General features: G+C 36.5%; 1 protein-coding gene across 1 annotated transcript in view; it reads left to right on the top strand.

Annotated features, from left to right (window-relative positions):
* Window positions 1-477: 477 nt before the first annotated feature.
* The window catches only part of LOC108756318 (probable ATP-dependent RNA helicase DDX31), a gene marked incomplete at its 5' end in the record, with an annotated part of 15413 nt that continues 1831 nt past the window's right edge, over window positions 478-14059 (top strand). The window contains 8 exons of the mRNA XM_018500044.1: window positions 478-555; window positions 717-1832; window positions 1908-2174; window positions 2250-2470; window positions 2639-3224; window positions 3320-3550; window positions 7610-7952; window positions 12474-12675. Coding sequence (XP_018355546.1) covers window positions 478-555; window positions 717-1832; window positions 1908-2174; window positions 2250-2470; window positions 2639-3224; window positions 3320-3550; window positions 7610-7952; window positions 12474-12675 — 3044 coding nt within the window. The remainder of the gene's footprint in view (window positions 556-716; window positions 1833-1907; window positions 2175-2249; window positions 2471-2638; window positions 3225-3319; window positions 3551-7609; window positions 7953-12473; window positions 12676-14059) is intronic.

Here is a 14059-nt window from a genome sequence, read left to right as displayed (position 1 = left end):
ATTTAAAAAGTATATAATTATTTTATAAAATAATATATTCTGTATTAAGCATAACCGTAAGTTGTGCAGTTCCACAAAATACAAATGTATATTACAAATATATATTAATATAGTATTATACAATTAATAATTAATATTTTAATTTTGGTAAAAAAAATATATATGAATTTCATATAAACATTATAATTTCGAAAACACTAGGCCTGTTCTTTTTAGTTGAACTTCTTGCCACGGTTCATCTTTTCTCTTTCTCTCTCCAATGTGAAGAGAAAAGGAAGAAAGATGAGCCGTGCAAGAATTTTAACTAAAAAGATCAGACCTACTGTAATCTCTGCTCCGCTCTGAGATGCGCGCATGCGCCAACATTCGCGCAGTTTGCCACATGTTCTTTCTACGGCATGGTAGATGTTTTTATGACTTTATGCGTACTTTATTTTTCCGCGCTTGTATACTTAAGAAAAAAGTGATTTGTGACAAACAAACGTACTAATAACAATTCAAGACATGGACATCTGTTTAAATGTAACGGCGGGTCCAGCTGTTAGAACGAAAAAGGTAGGTGCTTGGTTATGGTTAGATTATAGGTTAGGAAAGGTCTATAAACGCATTGCATATGTGCGAAGAATTTGCACAGATTTTATTTAATTGCGTGTAGAAAACTGAAAACGTAAGAAAGAGATTGATGCATAACGTAAAATATAAATGTTTGTATTTAGAATACACTGAGAAGAACCAAGTCTTTCAAATCCTCAATTAAAAAGTCAAAGAATCAGTCTTTCCATAAAGATGCAATACTAAATAGCAAAGAATCAAGAAAAACCATGGATATGCAGGAAACAGGGTACAAGAAAAGAATAAAACAGAAGTCATTATCAGCTATCTTTGCTAAAAAGTTGAAAGAAGCAGACTCTGTCTGTCGAAACGTACTGCATCCTCAAATTCCATCTCAAGATAAAGACCTAACAGCGAAAGCTGCAAAGTCAAAAAGAATTGAACAGTCTAATGTAATAAGCAAAAAGAATGTAAACTCTGATAAGATTTCTTCTACTGTGAACTTTGATTCCATAAATGAATCAATTGTATCTTTTACAAATGCAACAAAAGAACATACTGATAGAACACCATTGCCGAAAAGGAGAGATAAATCAAAGATTAAAAATCAATCGAAGAGATTATTTTCTACTACATTTTCGAGTCAGTTAAAAAATCAGAATGAAACAGATTTATTAAATTCGACTAAAAAACATAACATTCTTAAAAATAATTTTAAATTAGTCAAGACATGTAAAGTAATTAATGAATCACCAGTTTTACAATCTGATAAGATTCTTTCTACTGCAAACTCTGATTCCACAAATGAATTAATTGTATCTTTTACAAAAACAACAAAAGAAAATGTTGGTAGAACATTGTTAGCAAAAAAGAGAGATAATTCAACAAGTGAATCGAAGAGATCACTTTCTGATATATTTTCAAATCAATTGAAAAATCAAAATAAATTAGATACTCCAAATTTAATACAAAAACATGGCATTTCTAAAGATAATTTTAAATCAGATAAGAAATATAAAGAATCACCTGTTTTAACAAATGCAAAGCAGACAGATATCTTGAATAAAAAGAAAGAAAAAAGAAAGAAAAAGAAAATTGTAAATAACAACAAAGAATCAGATGAAACTCCAAAATTAATGCACAGAGCTAGTGGAAAAATGTCCTCTTTATTTGGTAATAATCCCGACGTACCAACTATAGGCCAGCGATTTGTAAAACCTGTAAATGAATCAGTTTTTACAGAGATTACTTTCGCAGATCTCAATATTCATCCATATATGGTTAGTATTTATGATAGCTAACATTTGCAATGAAAATATTTGCAGCAAAATAACAATTTATAATTTTTTTCACAGATATCAAATTTAGAGCAAAATATGGGTATAACTAAAATGACAACTGTTCAACAAAAAGCAATCCCTCAAATATTCTCAAATAAGGATATTTTAATAAGATCTCAGACAGGATCTGGAAAAACATTAGCGTATGCTTTACCCATTGTTGAACTGTTACACAAAATTAGACCTGAACTTAATAGAAATAGTGGTTTATCGGCTCTTGTAGTTGTTCCAACAAGAGAATTGGCCTTGCAAACGTATGAGTGCTTTATAAAATTGGTTAAAGTAAGCTAGATGAATAAATTTTGCAAACATTAGCATTTATTAGACATACCAAAATTACATTTTAAATAATTTTAGCCTTTTGTGTGGATCGTACCAAGTTACATAATTGGCGGGGAAAAGAGAAAAGCGGAAAAAGCTCGGTTACGTAAGGGATGTAATATATTAATATCTACTCCTGGTAGATTATTAGATCACATAAAACACACAAAAGCGTTGAGATTAAATGATGTTAGATATTTCGTGTTAGATGAAGCTGACAGAATGCTTGATATGGGATACGAAATGGACATTTCTGGGTAGGTTTCATATTTTTTTATTTTGCAAAAGGACAGCATATTAATTTTGTATGTAAATTAATGCAATTGTTATTTAATATGTTAATAATAAGAAAGTATAAATAATAACGTGAATATAATTATAACGTTTAAATAGTTACAATAATACGTTTTTTTTTTGCAATTTAGGATAGTAAGTGCTTTGAAAGTATCATGCTCTAACGATGAAAAAGAATACAACGCTATGAAAATATTTAGACAAAATAGTAAGAAAATATTTACGGATGGAGAAATTGAAGAAACTTTAAAGGAAGATAATATGAAGTTCAAAACAGAAGAAAATAATACTGATAGTAGTAAAAAGAAACAAATATATCATTCAAGCGACGATGGCGATAGTGATCATACCGCTAATAATATCTTTCTATCAAAAAAAAGGAAAAAAGATACAAAGAGTTTCGGTGTAAATGAAAAATCTGATTTGACAATAGAAAGTATTCAAAATGTCAAGCAAGATTATGAAAATCAATGGAGAAGGCAGACAATTTTATTGTCTGCAACTTTGACACAAGCTGTTGAAAAATTAGCGGGTCTCACGATGCAGGATCCAATCTTCGTTGACGCAGCTAAAAAAAATTTAGAAGTGATCGGGGGAGATACTAGTACGATTAATGAAGACCTAATAGTTCCGCAAAGTGTAATTCAGAGTTACATAGTCACTCCGCCCAAATTAAGAATAGTCACTTTAAGCGCTTACATTGCCGGGAGATGTCAAGTAAGAAAATCTCCATGTTATCAATACTATAGCATTGTTGCGTTGATTTACGATTAGTGGGCAAGTAGCATTTTCCATTTTTTTTTTTTCTATAGACTCCTGGACAGCATAAAATACTGATTTTTATGGCTACACAAGATATGGTAGATTATCATACCGAAATTTTATCTTCTATTCTTACGAAACCAATAGACGATGATGACGAAGACTCCGATCCGATGGTTGATGTAGAATTCTTTAAACTACACGGTAATATGACACAGAAGGAAAGGACAGAAGTCTTCAAAACTTTCAGCCAAGCGAAAAGTGGAGTACTATTGTGCACAGTAAGTCGTACATTTTATCGATAATAGCATAAAATATTTGAAATGTTTACGAATATATTGTGGACATTAAGTTTTTATTCTTTTGCACATTATAAATATTTAAATTTCTTTATTTATTTACTCTTAAATATACATTGCACGTCATAAGATGTTTTACTTGGAGCCAATATATATATATATATATACTTAAAAAAAATTAATTATTATATAAATAAAAATAAAAGCGTATAAGAGAGATGGGAGCGTTGAAAAATTAAGAGAGAATAGCGACGAAAGAATAACAACGAAAGAAAAGCCAAGAATATCTGTCGGCACTCCCTGAGCTGTAAATTACATCGTGGCTTATTCTTTCAAGAGGGAATTTAATACCTCTGGACCCACGCTGTGTTCGGAGGTTAAAAATTATGCAGACGCATGAAACCTTCGTAATGAGTATAATTACTATCATTTGTCTGTTCTCCGTATCGGAGCTTTCTTTACTTCACCGAACAATTGTTTATAGAAGTCCAAACTTTGCAATAACAATTTTTTCTTATTATTTTTTTTTTATTAATTACTAATAATTACTAATCTTCTGTGAGACCCAAACCGCGGGACTCTCCAATAAAATCTTTAAAGATATTTCTTATTCGAATCGAATAGTAAACGCAAAATATTTACCTATTTGTGATAGATCACAGAAGTGTCTGTTCCACTAATTGCATTCCGCGAACAGCATAATTAATCATGACGCGATAATGTTTGCGAAGTAACGGATAACTTTCTTTCTCCCCGCTGCTAATTACATTTGTATTACATTGGCCGAATTAATCTGATGTCGAATAACAGAACAACTTTCTGATTCACATTGAACTCTCGGTGACTGCTTTAACTGCCGTAATTACCGGTGAAAGCGATCAATTTCGTCATTAGACGCGGGGCATAGACTGTCGAAAATAAAACGACACAGTGGGTCTCATTTCTTCATCGACCAATTTAGATTTTAACATGAAATACTGTTATGGCACTTTCACGTGTCTGAAAGTATCGCAGATATCGGAAGAACGCGTGCAAAAGAAAGAAAAAAAAATATATTAAATCGCGGCAGGATTTGCAAATTGTAAACTTCACGATCGGCGTCACGCAAACGAATGACAACTTACGCATCGTGAAAATTAATTCTTTTCCATCAGGCAATTTCTTGTGAAGTCGATGTTCGATTCGAAAATTTCGAAGTCTCGTCGCAGGTCCTCGTTAAGCTGTATACTTTACGATTAATTAACGACCCATTCTTTCGAATTGCGCGTATCACGAATCGCCCTATAAAAAAGAACAACAAGATCAAAATCTACAAAATTGATTCTGAATATAACGGACATTCATTCGTTATACTTTATAGCTTTCTTTTCTCACAGTTTTATTCACTCTGGGAGTGATTTCGCATATGCTATAATTTCTCTGACAAAACAACTTTGAATAAAGAAATTACTCGTGTGAATATACTTACTGTAATGAAGTGAGGCAATTAATATGTAGAAAGACTAAAATTATGATCGAATATATTTTGTACTTCTTTAGAAGCATGCAAATATATAATGTTACCTCATTATTAAAAATTCTCAACATTTTATGGCAATATAAACATTGATTAATTTATATATATCTAACGTTTTAATTATTCTAGTAAGAAACTAATTTTCTTAAATTATGTTATAATATTTATTACATTTATAACATTATTTTTTACATATTTTTGTTTAGTTGCGTTACGTTAATATAGATTAAATAATCTTTAATTCACGATTCTTGATTATAAAGTATAAAGAATATTTATATATTTTATTTTTATATTTTATTGTGTTTATGTTAGTATAGGATTATCCTGCAAGGTATAATGTATCATTTTTAATTTTAACATTTTGAAAAACCGAATTTAATCAATTCCAAATTTACTACATTTATTTTCGTTGATTTTAAATATTTGATTGCATTTAATCCTAAAAACAAGTAGATTTACCGTTTATTAAAATGTAAAAAATCAAAAATATTAAAAATACGTGAATAATTACGCTGCTAAGAGCATACCACGAGTTTACGTGTTATTAAACCAATGAATCCCAGTTGCGCGAACATATTGACATAATTGCTAACGTTGGAGCAAGCACAAGAGGGAGAAGGAAGAAAATGGAATAATTTATTGTGTACTTAGAGAGACATCGGGCATATTTAACTCCTTAATGTTGACCCACGGAATGTGCGATGGCAACCGCCCACGTTTTACGGCGTCGCTACTACGCAGGTTTTACGGCCGCGTTATTAATTTCCACGTTGAAAAGCCTCGAGGGCACCCGCGGCCGGAATATTCCGCGGCTCTCAGCGGTGGTGGATCCGGATCCACGGTGTGATCTATGGCCCGAGTGAGATGTTTTGAACGGGCGATCCGTTCTCGATCCCGCGGCCTACGATCCCCGGTCCCTTTCTTAAACGATCGTTTGTCTTAATCGCCGCCATCGATCGCTCTTCAGCGTGTCGCTCTCTTTACGTGTGTTGAAACCGGTGGCAGGTATCGTGCGCTTGTAGCGTTTTAATGTGTTGAAAAAAATGTTTATGAGTACTGTACACATAATTACAGGCTTACGTTAAATTTTAGAGAAATATTCTTTGGCAAAATCAGCTTTAAGTGATAACTTAAACCATGATAATATCATTAATTAGTTAATGTTAAACATTAAAAGCTCGACTAATTTTTATTATTATTATTTTTTTTATATATAATAGACATTCTGTAACTATTCGTGAAAATTATGTAGATAAATCATTAATGTGTTTTTGTAACACTTTGTAGTTTTGCGCGAAAAGGATGATTTTCGTAAAATATTTTACGATTTAATTATATAAATATAGATTTAAAAATAATTTTGTTTGGATAAAATCAAAATAATTATGTAGGATGCTCAAACCAGTTGCTGGAATATTAAAACTTTTTTTTGTAGCAACTCTTCGTTCTACAGTTATGCCGATTATCTCACAAAATTATTTTCAGATCTACGTCTATATACGTTAAATTTTTAGATATTTCAACACAACCATTCTTTCTTCATGCACGAACGTAATGCTGTATAAAATTCCAATATTACAGGTATCGATTTTTCCTCTCATTCAGTCTTCTCTTTTTTTCCCCATTGATATTTTTAATCGCACGAAATAAATAGAAATTGTTTTATCGATATTCACCAAGCGATAAAATGTAACGGAATCACGGGACGAGCTCAAGAGATTCGATCCGATCGACATTTATTTCGATTGGTTGGGGGTTCCTTTCTCGTACTCCTTCACGCTGGCGCCCGGATCGCGCCGTCGTCGACGTATGTTGAATTAATAGCAGGAAAAGATGTAATAAGAATACACGGATGCACGTCCGTATCGTGCCGCGAAAGAATTCCGGGGTGCCACGACGCCCCCTACCGATGGTCTGGGATTAGTCCTCGGGGCCCGTCAAGCGGAGAGACCCGGTGAGGCCTTCGCCGCGGTAAATCATCGACTAGCCGAACGTCGAAATCAGGGCCGTGCTCAAACGTTCGCCGTTGGGGTCTCGCAGCGGGCGCTCCGCTGCCAGCCGTGTGCATTCACGTCGCCACAAAACGAGAAATCGCCGCGGTTTGTAAGACATTTGTACCAGCAGGTCGCAGACTCGCCGTTGCCGCTCTTGTTCGTGGAACGAGCCACTTCTCGTAGAGTCGGGGAGCGATAACTACCGAGAACATTGTCCCGGACAAATTGCAAGGGAAATGACAAGGTTCTGGTTCTCATTCGAATTGTTCAATATCACATTCGAGGTGCTTTCGTACTTCGATCTAGAAAAGATCTGAAACTACACCTTTTTTTTTTTTTTAGAATACACGCGTGATGTAACTTATGAACAATTACAATATATTATTTGTTAAACAGCAGATTTAGATTTTTTTTTTTTTTTATACTTATGTTCAATACAGGCTCTTTGGAAAACATTTGACGTGGCAGATTGCCAATTAAGTCCAGAGTATGTAAGAAAAAATATTTTTTTTCTTTTCAATTGTCCAGGATGTCGCAGCTCGAGGATTAGATATGCCGAAAGTAGACTGTGTTGTTCAGTATACCGGTCCAATTTCGGCTAGAGACTACGTTCATCGAATCGGTAGAACCGCGCGCGCTGGTTGTTCCGGCACGGCGACAATCTTCCTAACGCCCTCGGAAATCGAATTCGTACGGATGCTCGAGTCGAGGCGCATCAGAATCAAGCAGCAGGACATGAACGATGTCCTGGATAAGCTGCTGGGACCTCTTTCCAAGCACAACTCCGTGCAGGCAGCGGCTGTCGCCCTTCAAAACGATTTTGAAGATTTAGTACTGGAGAATCGGCGACTTGGCGCGAAAGCGTGTAAAGGTAAGTGCAATATTTTACGATTCGCGCTACGTAATAAAAGTATATATTTTTTCTTTGATTTTATAAAGTTAATAATCATTTAAGATTTTTAATCAGATATGTTGCCTCGGGAAAGAATCAAAGTATCTAAAAATTTAGCTAGATACAGATCTGAAAATAATTTTGTTGAAACATCAAAATAAATATGTGGAATGTTTAAACATTGATGACAAACAATTGTAACAATTGTAACAATCAGTAAATGTCCATAATTATTTTGACGGTTCAAACAAAACTATTTTCAGATCTGTATCTAATTAGATATTTCAGCATAATCGTTGCTTCCGTGTATGAATTTGGTACTATAGCATCAACTGAATGATACGATAGCAAGGCATTTGTTGTGTTAAAATAAATAATTATATAATCCTTTTCTAATTATTAACATATATATTTCTACATATATTTTAAAAGTGCGCGTACAATAAAAGCTTAAATCTTTGCTTTCATGAGAGGCAAAGTGTTGATGAGGAGTTGCGAAGGATGAGTGAACATCTACTTTGACGCAGTTGGATTGTAACGAAAGCGAGCTGACTTTCAGGGTAGACTAAGCCAATTCCAGCGAGCACCCCACTCGCATATAAAGCAACCCCTACGCGTACGCGTTATGGGGCTCTTATTCCGTCTCCCTTCACATTTGCCTCGTTCGCCACTTGGATATTTACATAGTCTACGAACGAGGAGGGATGATCCTGTTTGCTATGCTATGGTTACTCTATTAGGGTCGTCATGGAGAAGAATTTATTTGCTGCAATAATAAATCCATTATACCCGGTCTAATACTCGTGAAGTGAAGACATTAGCCCTCTTCACATTCACGATGATTTTTTTTTTTCCCCGCAAATCTATTTGCTTTTCCATATAAATATCGCCAGTTAACTTGTTGCTTCCTTAAACCTTCTTCTTGATTATTCAGCTTATTTATTCAGCGGAAGGTAAACTTTATCGCTTATAAATACGAATATGTACTTAATTTTAAATTTTCTGTTATCAAACATGAAAAGCTTTAGCAAATTTTTGCTCGTGAGGCACTAATAGTGACATGTATAAACGAATTTTGCTTATCTTACGAAGATTACTTTTACGAAAGTGCATTAACGACTGGCGTTACGTCAATTGCCATAACCGCACAATCGACGAACATTTCCAAAAAGGAAATTCGGGACCATTAATCTTTTTAAGAGGTTTTCAAGCTTCGAAATTATCCCGCATCAGCCAAGGCTTTACACGAAGGTTAGCCACGGTTTTTGAGCGCTTAGCCGCCCCAGATTTGAGTGACGTTACACAGCTAACCACTTGACCGTTCCTCCGCACGTACTGAGTGATTGATAGATTAATTGCTGCCGCCGTTCGTGACCTCGGTATTGCACTTTTCGCATGGAAACCGAGGGAGCGAATGAGAGGAAAGCAGGAAGTGGATAACAAATTAGTTAACATCTTTCGATATATCTACTGAAACCATTTGCGTTTATTGTCTGTCATTCGTTTGTTCTAATATATGCTCATAGCGACGAAAATAATTCGAAATGTTTGGGGAAATCTCTTGTAACAAAGACGACAATAATATTGAAAAATATTTTCACTGCGAAATATTTTTGTTTATCTCATAAATAATAACATATTGTCTGCATTTGCTAGTATTGATTATATATTTTTTATAGATTTTTTTTACACACTTTATTACAAATAAGAATTATTTTCAGATATTCCAATATTTCTTTTTATTTGCAATTTTATTGCTATTTTATGTAATCATGCATTTAATATCAGCTATTTTACATTTTATACAATTAAGCTGGAAAAAAGTCAGCTGTACTTAAATCAGCGTGGTATATCAGACGTAATACAAGGCAAGTATAGGAATTAAGATCGTAAAAAAGTTCGTACAACAGAAGCACAATAGAAAATAGCGCGGCACGTGAACACATTCTGCGTTCGTCGCGACAATTCCGAAATTTATTTAATTCGCAACTGAAGCGAAGACCGGTCGACGAGCAGAGAAGTGGAAATCTCGCTAATTCGTAATATTATCACCCCAATAGAGCCGAACAGCCTTCAATAGCAAGTACAGCTCTATAGAACAACCCCCAAGCTGCGACCCTTGCCACTAACCTGAGAGATTCATCCCTCACTCCTATATCCCATATATACGATTTGAGTCTCGTGTCGGTCGGCTATATTCCATTCGTCATAATTCTCTAGAAATATTTTCTATTAATATTATAACTTAGCGGAAATAGCGTAACAGATAATAATTAGATCTTGTAGATTTGATCTTGTTTCGATTAAATGACTTACTTGATTTAAACTCAAGATAATAATATACGTAAATTCATATACTTGATATATTTGATACTCGTGCAGATTTCAGATGGCTATGAATTTGTCTGTATCCTATTTTTCATCAGTTTACAATCGAGATTTTATAAGCACTTGTATAAAAAAAAAATTTATATATTTTTATATAAATTTTTTCTAATTATTGTCACGACAATATTGTGACGATGCTGAGCTAATCTCACGCACTCGTCGCGAGTTAGATCGAATTCGCTGTATATCGTTCGCGCGCCTTTCACAGAGGGTGGCCGACACAATCCAACCACTGAATGTGACTTCCGCCAAAACCACTTACGCTTTGTGGCGAGAGACTCTTAACAATGCGATACAGGATACAAATACAATAAGACGCAGTTACATCACTTAGGAACAATGCTACCCCACTCTTACATCCCCGTTCTTCCCGCCACTCTGGCTTCTCAGTTAGACACCGCCCCCACGTGTGATTTATGTGCTAAATGGAGAAAAACATTTCTCCCTTTTCAACGCTGACACCAAGCCACAAGAAAGACTCCAGCAGTGTTTCTTATGCGCAGAAGGGAGGTGCCGAGATTGGAAGCAGACGGAAATCAGGACGGAAAACGTTGAGACATCAGTCCTATCGCGAAAGAAATTATAAAAATTAGAGATACTTACAGATGAAATTTCCATTTCAAGTGGAACGTGTAACTAAATCTATTTGGCCATATGTAAACGTGTTCATTATATATTAAAAAAAAAAAATAGATGCCACATCTATACGCAAAAATACGATAGCGTATTTAAAATTGATTTGAAAACCGACGATTAAAAAACACGAGATATTTTTCCCCTGTTTCGTATCTTATTCCATCCTATTCTTGTTATAACCCCATTTATATAGACATTATAGACTACAGTCTACTTAATGTTATAAACGCTTTGAAACATTCTTTTGGATTAATTAATAAAATTTTTTCCTTCTGATCTTGTTTATTTAAATACTTCGAAGCATTTTTGTAGAGTTAAACAGATCGCACCCGTAGTGTAATAATCTTACGCGAAAGATCTTCGCTGCTAAAATACAGAAAGTTTAAGCAATTTGTGACGCTCGGTATGAACAACCGGAGGCCGAATTTATCCTCTCTATCGAGAGATTTTTCACACGGAACGCCAACGGTGTGCATATGTCGAGTTCTCTTAGAACCACAGATCCCCCGGGTTTCTCACCCGTGCGCACAAGCAAGAGACGTTAAGAAGGGACGCGAGGGTGACTATTAGCTGCAGCACTTGACTCGACTACCCCCTCCTCACCGTTAATGCCTCTTAATAGCCCGCCACGGGGCGCGCACACACCCCACGGAATCGCGCAGTCCAACCCCCGTGGAACCACCTAATGGAACTGCGATTAATAAGGGCGCACTACATGTAACTGATCATTACATCCGAGAGTTGCACGTGACCTCTTAAACGTAGACGAGATAAGTGTACTTGACGCGACATTTCTCGATTTTATCCGCATTTTACACGTACTCCTTGTATCTTGAGAGACTACACGAATTTAATGTTTTATACTATTAATTGCAACGCACATTTTTTTTTAATAGTTCGTTATGACAGTACCAAAACTTGCGATTAATTTGAACGCAATACATATTTATTTCTCCCATAGAAATATGCAATAAAAATGTACTACGCGTTCCTACGAAGTTGTCACTCTCGGTTTAGAAAGAGAGAAGTGGCTTGAAGTATATCACTCTTTCGTTCTTTCTCTCTAAAGTATTAAGTTGAAGAGAAACGCTGATATGTTCAATTCTTTCTAACGCAACAGCTAAGACCAAGATATGCAATCTATACCCTATACTTATTATATCTATGATTTCTCCAATTGACAGACTCCCTGGAAAAACGTTGTAATTATCATTATTATGAAAAGTAATGGAAAAACGTTACTTGGAAAAGCATCGCATGCAAAAAATGTTAGATGTAACGTTCTTCTAGGAAGCCCTTCAATTATCGCATTTAACAATAACAATTGTGGTACACACATTTTTTTATCGTACTTTTTATCGTACGTGTCTGCAAATAATCTGACTGCATATACACGTGTATATCTGCAATTGAGAACAATGGGTAGGTGGAAAGATAATTGTTTTATTTTACATTGAAAATCTTTCTTTTCCGTAGCCTACGTCTCCTGGATGCGTTTCTATTCAAGTTATCCGCGCGATATGCGCGAGATATTCAATCGAAAGGTGCTTCATTTGGGTCACTATGCCAAGAGTTTCGCGTTGAGGGATCCGCCGCAACGAATCGGCGGAATCGGCAAGAAGCTGCACGAGAAAGAAATTTCGAAACCCAGGCACAATAACCGTCTATCGAGCAAGCCGTAAGTATCAGGATTTCCTACCTTTCCTTTTTTTTTCACTCGCGAGACGTGAATATGTTTCACGTAGGAGCTGTCGTCCGGATTAATCTTGAGACTAGGAATGTATGAAAATCATCGAGTTAAGCGATCCATTCTCAAAGTCCCGTCTGTCCCTATCGAGGCGTCGCGTATGGGCATGATTTCGGGAAGCGCACACTCCGCGTCACGCACAGTTGCGACAGACAATATGCTGCCATTTTGGGAGAGGACGTCACGAATGGTCCGGCTGTTGATCCGCTCAGCTGATGTTTCAGCCGCGCGATCGCGAAGCCCATCGTCTCCGGAGTGACGGTATTAATGACGGATTCACGCGTGGCTTGGCGTGTTAACCGCGACGCACATCCACTAGCCCTCCTCCTCCCTCTCGCCGCCACCCACCCTCGCGCGCATATAGGCGTAGGGCACGTACACGCCTGTATGTGCGGCGGGATAGGCTCGGCTCCTGGAGAGGTTGGAAACGCATCAAAACTGTCGCTCTGTGTCATCCGTCATGTACGACGAACGGGCGGACGTGTTCTACGGTGGCTGGCAACCATAAGCCATACGGCTCTCGTCGTGTTCGTCCCCGTTGCGGTCCCCGTTCTCTCCCCCGGGCCGCGTTCCTTCCATCTCACTCCATCTAACTCGCGGACCTCTCGCTCGCTCGCGAGACAAACGTATCTCATTCCTTCCCTCGTTGCTGCTGCCTTTCTCTTTCTCTCTCTACCTCACGCTCTACCTTCATGCGGTGTGCATTTCACATGACACTCTGCTGGCTTCTGCCCTTCTCCAGGCTTCTCTCCGTCTCTCCTCCCCATCTATCTCTCTCTATCTCTCCATTGTTCATAATTATACAATACGGCTATTAAACAGACTGATGCGACCGCCACTTCCGGTCGTGGCTGCGCCATTTACGGAAACCACGGGACGAGCACGAGCCTCCCTCCTCCTCTCTTTGCCCCTCCGTCGCGTTGTTTCGTCTCGCTCGTGTTCTCGAAATTCTGAAACTGTCACCTACCTACCCGTTCGCGTACTTCTTCCCCGCTCGCGTGTGCCCCCCCGCCCCCTTGCGTGCCCTGATTCTTTTTTACACGAACGTTTCTCGCCCTCCATTCATGCATTATTCTACTTTCAATGCTTTTTACTGAACATAATTTCTAATACCATATAAATACATATATACGGGATATATTTTACTACAATTTTCCTATTTTTCATTTCAAATTTGAATTTGTAGAGTGCAACTAGTTACGAATATCTAGTCTTATCTAAGTATTAGTCTATAACTAAAGTATTTTACATCTGTTGCTTTTGCAATGTCTTTGGTTTATATACATGTGTGTGTGTGTGTGTGTGTGTGTGTGTG

This window comes from Trachymyrmex septentrionalis, unplaced genomic scaffold (assembly GCF_001594115.1).
Source record: "Trachymyrmex septentrionalis isolate Tsep2-gDNA-1 unplaced genomic scaffold, Tsep1.0 scaffold97, whole genome shotgun sequence".
Classification (NCBI taxonomy): domain Eukaryota; kingdom Metazoa; phylum Arthropoda; class Insecta; order Hymenoptera; family Formicidae; genus Trachymyrmex; species Trachymyrmex septentrionalis.
This window is presented reverse-complemented; position numbering and strand designations above follow the sequence as displayed.